Source organism: Trichoplusia ni (genome assembly GCF_003590095.1).
Source record: "Trichoplusia ni isolate ovarian cell line Hi5 chromosome 24 unlocalized genomic scaffold, tn1 tig00000336_group23, whole genome shotgun sequence".
Lineage (NCBI taxonomy): Eukaryota > Metazoa > Arthropoda > Insecta > Lepidoptera > Noctuidae > Trichoplusia > Trichoplusia ni.
The window spans coordinates 17,145-26,187 of record NW_020799887.1 but is presented as its reverse complement, the minus strand read 5'-3'; the positions used below and the strand labels follow the sequence as shown (position 1 = coordinate 26,187).

Sequence of the window (9,043 nt, the reverse complement as noted above, 5' to 3'; positions counted from 1 at the left end):
TAGCCATCACATTAAATGACTGTTGCATTTATTTTCAGTTGTCTTTATCAAATCCATTTGAACTCTTGCAGATTTCTCCCTGACGACAGCTCAATTCTAACAAATCAGTTCTTATTACCACTTCACTCGGCGAAATATCCCAGCGGCATTTAATGTATACCACGACCTCAATAAAGACTGTTTAATAATATTCCTAATACAATACCGAATGTCTAGATTCTAAGCTAGGGTGATTCAAAATATGTATCATCCAATAAATCTTGCAAAGTGAGACAAATTCCTTGTTGTACGGGCCATAAAGACGAAAATACCAAATTTCTTGTCTACAATGGGTCATTATTGATATTTAGTAATTTAATGATTTTGTTTGAATGTTAGGAACTTGTTAGAAATAAAACTAGACAAATCCAATACAATATTTTATTTATACACCATGTGCGTCAACTAACTATCTACCTACTAATTTATCTACATAAAAAATGACTATGGCTACTTAATTTTTGTTTTAACACTACTTATTTGGCCAAAACCGTAGCCGGGCACGTAGCTCTTCACGAGTTGAACTAAAATAAATATATTGGCGCAAAAGAAAACTATGCTTTTAAGCCAGAGCAGGATAAAAACTTCTCTGCATTTGAACTCTAATAAATACGCGTAGAACAACCAGGCGCCTTGCGCTGTAATCCAGATGATGCCTAGGAGTAGAGCTCTCGTCTTGGGCATGTTGAAAGAGTGGACGACCACTGGTAGCAAGGATAGGAACCACACGAAGTACTGTGACGTCATAACACTGTTGAAAGTAACCAGCACGACCGCCTGGCAGAACATCGCAAACGGCAATGTTTTGGATCAGGTCCGAACTTCAAACTAATCAGGAACAGGATACTGGCTTCGAATATCTGCGATATTACCTTAACGAAGTCAAAACCCATGTGTTCCATTGAGAGGTACGAATAGTAAAACAGTACGGAGAAATTGTGGCGAGTGTCCTTCCTGAACAGGTGGTAGATATAAGTCTCGAACAGGAACTCGTATCCGTATAGTGCGTACATACCATAAGTTAGTGATAGTAAGGTGGCCATGCAACTCCCAGCTAACGTCAGTTGGTTTTTATTTGGCCACAAGAGCAACATGCCATCTCTCAAGCTGGTACTACGAGTGACTTTCGACGTCGATATGCTAAGGTACATTGGGAAACTGAATGCCAAAGGGTACAAACGCAGATGGATGGCCACTCCGAGAAGAAAACCTGATAAAGCGTATTTCTTCAATCCCTTTAGGAGATTAGTCTGCAGAAATAGCAAGGAGAGCACTATGAAGTAGCATGGTACGGAGTCAGCATTCCCGCGCGTTGATATACCAATACTCATGGGGTTGTAAAGCCATATCATGGAGCAATAGGTGGGTATCCGACTCAGAACGCTTTTAGGGCTCAACTGATGTTCCACTAAGGTCTTAACCGCCATGGTAATAAAGATGTCAAACGAAGAAAACAGTAACTTCCCAAAGTTCTTGCCGAGAAAGATGTTCGGAACTAACATGTATGCTATGATAGGGCTGTATCTGTAGGTGTGACGGTTGTACGGTGAGTTCCCGTTAACGACGTGCCTCGCGGCGTCAGAGAACACTTTGTAGTCCACATCGGTGTAGGGTACATCGTAAATTTCGTCGTGATAGTCAGCATAAAATATTAACATGAGCCTTATAAACGCGCCGGCCACAAGATGGTAACTTAGCGGCAAGTTAATAAACTCGAACAATCGATGCATCTTAAATCCTAGTCTTCAAGTTCTTTGCAGCAGAAGTCAAACAAGTTTTAAACTCTTCGAATTCTTTCACACAATCGTCTTTTTTCACGGAACCTTCTTTGAGTAAAACACAGCGGGCGTACAAAGCACTTTGTTTGGAGCACTTTGCAAATATCAAGGGGTACTTAGCCAATCGTTCCCTTGCCTTGGAAACGGATTCCATAGTTAGTTTTCAGGAGCTCTGCGAAGCACCGTGAATGTAGTGGGTGGCTCACTGAGGTCCTCGGGTTCGCGGCGCGGAAGAAAATATCGTAGATAGGTTTCGAAAATAATATTCCGATACCCAAACTGGTAAAGGTGATCTGGAAAGTCCTGGGGTAGCGGTAGATCCAACTTCTCTTGCCTAATGTTTTGCTACGATGACGATTGTCCATAGCTATTTTTCTGAAAAAGTAAAAAACATATTTTAGCTCACTGAGGGTTGTCGATTTCATATTCAAATATTTGGAATCCAGATTTCCCCACTATGTTTTCCTAATGTCACATTGGTACTTTGCCTGATCGAACCTGCATCGCGTGCATACAAATCCATGCATAAAACCGCAAGGCTACCACGACACCGAACAATTACATGACTATCTTACCAAAAACCCTTAAAATTAACACTAAAAGGATACTCTACGATTTAGAAACAACTTAAATGGGGTTTTCGCGAATATTAAAGTACCTGACTTATGCGGCCTGTCCGTGACGGCCGAGAATTTGCGAGGCTCCAAGCTGTATCCAGAGCACACCAGCGATGCATCCAACGGTTTATACTTGATGCAGCACTGGCGCATGCTTTCGAAGACGCGCGCGCAACGAACCTCCTGGAAGTCGTTTTCTGGAAAGAAAAGTTATGATTAGTCTTTTCATCGTAAGTACTTGATATTCAAAAGCATAATAAGTATGTAAGTATTTGAATAGTTTAAAATTTTGCCCTATTTGAAGATATCAAATACAGTTCACGTTATTGAAGATTGTGGGTGAAAAGTTTAAATGCAGATGTTATTTTTCGTCTTTTAATGTTTTTTTTGTATTTTGTATTTTTGCTCAAAAAGGGTCAAAAGGAGGTCCAGTTATTAATTTATGGCCATAAAAGAAAGCTAATAAACTTAGGCTTTTAGGTACTTTTTAAATTTCGCTATATAATCCGACTAAGATTAGAGATAGTCAATTGGATTACCTACGCTTGTGTAAGTTAATTGAATATTTTTAAACTCCAAAAAATAGATGGCGCGGCGCGATAGAACTTTTTCAATTTAGCTCGGTGTTTTTATACCTGCTTGACTAGGTGGCTTAACTCAAGAGTTATCTCGTTATTTTCAACGTGAATTTACGTAAGTTACGTTTTGCCTGCAAATATAATATCTAAACATTTAAGTAATTGATTATGATTTGTCTTCTACTTCTGTAGAATTGCGAGAACCTTGTTAACATTATGGTTTTCAGTAAAAACAAATCATTTCATTACGCGTGCTTTACTGAATCATTATTAACTATAATTACTAACACCAATTAACACTCATAAATTACTAAACCTAACTCAACGAATAGGGCGAAGAAATTCCGTACGATAAAAATTTAATTTTTATTCAATCGAACGTATTAGCAGCCTGTGGGTCGATATTACTCATACGTTGAAGAAACACTGTTTATGTGAATAAATTGAGATTATATTCCGGATATAGGGGAAGAGGACGACCAAAGAAACGATGGATGGATTGTGTGAAAGACGATATGGCTGTAAAGAGTGTTTTGTGAGATGACGGCCGATAGGAAGGTATGGAAGAAGATGACATGTTGCGCCGACCCCACATAAAATAATTGGGATAAGAGTAGGGGAAATTAGGTTAGGTTAGGTTGATGGTCCGGATGGGGAGATAGCGTTCCCCAAAATTGTATCAATCCGTCAATTTGTATTCAACCGTCAATAGTTTGCATAAACAAATTTATTATACAGATATCTGCCTTGCCTTATTTGGTCTGCAGTATTGTTTTTGAGAATGTCCTTGAGCCGTTGTTCACTAATGGGAGCTTGAACAAATTATTGACTGACATCTTACGCAGTACAAAACAGTTTTGTTAAATAAAGATACTTACACTATACTAGCTAATACAACCTCAAGACCGATTGTTTTCTTTTATTTTTTTCTGATTCATTAACTCAACAGAACTAAACTATGGTATATTATACAAACGCTACTAATTCACAGCGAAATATTTTATGATTGATAAGTTGATTTACGTCATCTATGTCGTGCTCACGGCAGTACAAAGAAACAACACTTTTATTATCAATCTTTCAATTAAAACCCCATGTGTTTATTACGCCCACAACGCTAGAATGTTCCGCACCTACGTATCGCATTAGCAAGGCGCGATTTACAGCGACAGAAGTATCTGTGGTTTTCATCGTGAAGCGAGATGGCTAATATAATGACAATAGTATGTTCATTTAATAAACAGATTCCAAATTATATAATAATCACGGAAAGTCGTTTTTCAGTCTCCGACAATCACATTGCAATGAGAGAGCGTGTTTCAGGAAGCAAACGCCCCTTACTTCGCACGTTCATTGTAGGCATACGTCACCATATCACGTGTAGTCGACTTGATACAAGCGCCACCACGCCTGGCAAAGGGCACTCTGGCTTCAAACTCTAGTGAGAAGAGAAGAGCCTATTCGAATAATTCGAAACGAAACTGTTTTTTTTTTGTTTTCAATCAAATCTACTACGATCCCTTATAAAACAAAAACGCTAACGCCTCTTTCTGGATATTTATGAGAGCATTGCCTGTCCTAAAGACCTTGGTATTTACATAGAGAAATCGAATAGTTAAAAGGGACAGATATTTGTGACAAAGAAAAAAATAAAAATATTCATTTCGGCTTAAATACAATAAAATGTGATGAATAAAGTTTTTGTGGTTTGAATATGACTATGCTTTCAGTTAGGAACTAAGTATCAGTAACTAGATCATTGTAGCACGATTTAAGTCAGGATAAGCCACTGAAGTGGTTCAAACAATATTTTCATTTGTATGGTATAGTTCCTTTATCTTTGAGATCTCTTGCCAATCATATCGATCAAGATCAGATTATTCGATCAGCTCGATTGTCCAAAATAATGACGTATTATTTGTGACCTTTTAGACATAAATACTAACGTAACACGTTAACTAATTTATTGCTAGTTTCATCAGTATCGTGTCGCACATGACAAAGTACTTATTCTCCAATTGTACTTTCAGTATCTTCATGAATACCTGTCATTTCGCACCTAGCCTTTGCAACGCGCAACTAACGTGCAATATCTTAATCACGATCTATAGACGACACAATAATTATACATAGGCTAGAATAGCGCAAAGGATATGCAGCTGCGGTTTTGCGATACAAACGGATTATGGAAATTGGTTTCTTGGTCAGTTGATCTGTACATATTATATGTTGACAACTTATGCCTAATATACATTTGGCACCATACTTGGCCTCCATCTGAAGGCCTACCACTTCTCAAGAGTAAGTCTGTTGCCATTGTGGGAGTGAGACGCCGCTCTAAACCATGTAGCGCGCCATCTGATTTTTACAAAAATAGCAGTCTTTCTTTAAAAGACGGTGATAAGCCTCAATGTAACTTATACGTCACCACGAATTGCAAAAGGAAAACTAAGTTTCATAAATGAGCGAAATATTATTTTGGCAATTGGAGACCGCCGTCGGTCTGGTTCTAGTTGAATCAGGGCCTTAAAACGAGTGTATGAAACGGCATCAGATCTTGATCGTTATTCTGTGTCTGGGTTTCCAATGCCACTAACAAAAAGGTTCTATTGTAGAAGAACGAAACATCCACGGCTCATATCAAAAAAATACTCAATGGATATGGCTTTGCCTTTTGCTACAAATTCCACATAAAATAAATTATCTTGTGAAGTAAAAAATATTCGAACTAGTATTTTATTCAGTGCCAACTCAAATAAAAAATGTCAGCAGAAAATAGCAAAAACATTTTGCGTCATGACATTGGTGGGGAACGATCATCTAACTTGTGTAGTGAGACAAATCTATTAGCTGCTTATACAACTTTGCAATGGCCTTAACCATATAAATATGAGAGTAGATTTGTCTGGTTGTTTTTATGAAATTTCAAAATCCAAATGTTTTCTTTAATGAGCATCTTGAACTTCAAAAAACGGCGTCGAATAGGCATATATTTTTGGGTGATAATCGATCTACATGCGGGCTAATGCACTGGCACGTATCAATATAAACCTATTCTTCGAAATACGACCATATTTCTTGTGACAAATTCTTGACAACGTAATTAAAATTTTGCAATATGAAACTTGGATAAGTGAGCTGCCCGCTGCGACGTGACTTCTAGAAGACGAAACACAAAATATATTAAGGCGATAGTTTTATATCGTAGATAAGGACAAACTCTTCAGCTTTATATATTAGTATAGATAATACTAATATATAAAGCTGAAGAGTTTGTTTGTTTGAACGCGCTAATCTCAGGAACTACTGGTCCAAATTGAAAAATTCTTTTGTGTTGCATAGACCATTCATCGAGGAAGGTTTTAGGCTATAAACCATCACGCTGCGATTAATAGGAGCGAAGATACAATAATGGCAAAAGTGAAAAAAACAGGGCAGGAATAAATCGTAACTTATATCTTCTACCCACGGGACGAAGTCGCGGGCAACAGCTAGTATAATATATGAACGTTGCATTTCTAGAATATCTCATCATCATCGGCCTAGCTTTTTGCCAACTATGTTGGGGTCGGCTACCAGTCCAACCGGTTTCAGCTAAGTACCAGTGTTTCACAAGGAGCGACTGTATATCTGACCTCTTCAACCCAGTTACCTGGGCAACACGATACCCCTTCGTTAGACTGACTGTTAGACTTTTTCAAGCTTCTGACTACCTGTAACTACTGTCAAAGATGTAGGAATAACAGCCGGGGCCTACAATTTAACACATTTATAACTTATGCGGATATAGCTTAGCCACGAGCTAGAAGATCTGTACAGCAAAAAAAGTATGTTAAATGACGCGCATTCTCCTCAACTCCTGTAGAGCCATGTCTTTTGTTTTTGCGTCTTCTTTCCTTAAAGACGGTTATTCCTCGCAATGTTTAAACTTTTTTAAAGGTTCCTGGGCGGCGTCGCGACGCATCAACTAGGTATGGCTTCGTTTATTGCCCATTTCGAGGAGCGGACAAAGTTCGGGTGTTGACCTGCATTAACACATCGATAACCCCCCTCGGAAACAATTAATTTGTGTTTTCCGGTTAACAAAATATCTATGAAATCGGCTGCGTACTGAAGACTCTGTAGGTGTCATTTATTTTTTTGCGGTATCTCTTTTCTGTAAAGTCTTACAAGCAGTGGAGTGATTCCAGCCAGCCTTGATGATGATGAAAACAATCATTCTATACTGTAGTAAATACCACACACATTTCTGTGTATTTCTGACACTCTATAGAGTCTATAGCGTAAATTTCCACAGACAATGCCATTAGTAAGTCACGTAGCTATGACAAATAGGTCATGGCCGGTCGCGTACCTACCTAAATAACGATTCGATGTTAGTTAACTATGATGGGTTACCTTACACGCTAGTGACGGCCCTAATTATACAACTGGTACTGTATTACATGATTGTATTATGTAGATATTGTTAATAGGGATAAGGACACTTTTTCAGAGCACTTTTTTAGTTCTCCTAAACTTTAAAGCAGTTTATCTATGTAAATTTTCTTTGATAAGGAAAAGGAAAAAATAGGTGTCGAATACGTTTGAATTTTCTAACTGAGGCACTAAAAAGATTTTTTACTTTTTACACCCAGTCGTCTGCTACATTCCCGATAGGTTTTTTCGAGCGTATTCGTCAAAATGAAAGTTTTGTTACGAATTGTCTCAACATTTTATGCTGCTCATCTACTGCCAACTATTATAATGCCAGTTATTTACGACACCACTGATTATACTCATGTATTTGTTTCCGTGTATTTTTGACAAAAACTTGATTTAAAATAAAACGCGACTGAATACAAATTATAAAACAACATTACCAAATCGGTCAATTACTTATTCCATATAGGTTAGTATAAAAAGGAACAAATATTTAGAATCTACTTTAAAGATTGTGTGCCTGTATAGGACACAGGGCTATATTTAAACGACCATACAATATGATATTAGACGCTACCTAAACCAACATACCTTCTATATACATACATCCCTACTAATATTATAAATGCGAAAGTAACTCTGTTACGCTTTCGCGTCTAAACCACTGAACTGATTTTCATGAAATTTGGTACAGAGATAGAGTTGACCTTGAGAAAGAACATAGGATAGTTTTTATTCCGGACTTTTGAAGAGTTCTCTTGGAAACGCGATATAACCGACCTCGACGCGAGCGAAAAGCCAGTATAATATATGTATGTTATCAAACGTTATCGAGAGGGGGCGGCGCCCAAAATAATGACTGTATCTAGCTGACTCACTTTAAATGTTGGTAACTACAAGGTAGGTTTGGTTAACAGGGCCCCAATTCAGATATTTACAATGGCCGATGAATGAAAATTGGCTTAAAATGACAATTTTCGTATTGAGATTTTTCTACACAAAATTGGAAATTCAGTACGGGACGGTACATTGATGGTCAATACAATATAACTTAAAATTATTTTATTGGAAAAAAATTATAAGAATAGTTTCAAATTTAACCCAATTGCCGTTCATTCATCGGCCATTGTAAATAGCAGAATCGGGGCCCTGATAACTAGATTCTGCTAGCAATTTTGATCAAATGTGGTGCAACATGATTAGCTGAGTAATTAAAGCTCGTTTGGCAGTGAAATACTCGTATTACAAATGAACAGGATATTTTATCATGTGAGACAGAAAGATCCTTTCCTTGTTTACCTATATCCTAAATAACCAAGTCAAATCATTAATGTGATTGACGAACAAAGGAGTTAAACCGAAAGCTAAATTAGATGACTTTTATGTAGTACTATTTTATTATCCGTGCTTTAACTAGTGTTTAGGTATTTTATTAATATATATCGCAAGGGAAACTATGTTGAACAACCACAACGGCACTATTTCCGCCTAGGCAGGTAGTAAACTTGCCATTGAGACTTTATCTTAGTAAGTATTCGTTATCTTCTTATCTTCGTTAATTAGAGTACTCAATCAAGATAACAACAAACGTTCTCTGCAAACCTTATAA

At 37.5% G+C, this 9,043-nt stretch overlaps 2 protein-coding genes across 2 annotated transcripts; both read right to left on the bottom strand.

Annotated features, from left to right (window-relative positions):
* Positions 1-406: 406 nt before the first annotated feature.
* On the bottom strand, positions 407-1,828 carry LOC113506762 (GPI mannosyltransferase 1-like). The gene is given in 2 exon segments (XM_026889593.1): positions 407-848; positions 851-1,828. Coding segments are annotated over 2 exon segments (1,278 nt in total). The 5' UTR covers positions 1,770-1,828; the 3' UTR covers positions 407-489.
* LOC113506766 lies at positions 1,755-2,037 on the bottom strand. The gene has a single exon (XM_026889595.1). The coding sequence runs from the start codon at positions 1,969-1,971 to the stop codon at positions 1,771-1,773; it is 201 nt and encodes a 66-aa protein (XP_026745396.1). The 5' UTR covers positions 1,972-2,037; the 3' UTR covers positions 1,755-1,770.
* Between the last annotated feature and the right edge of the window lie 7,006 nt (positions 2,038-9,043).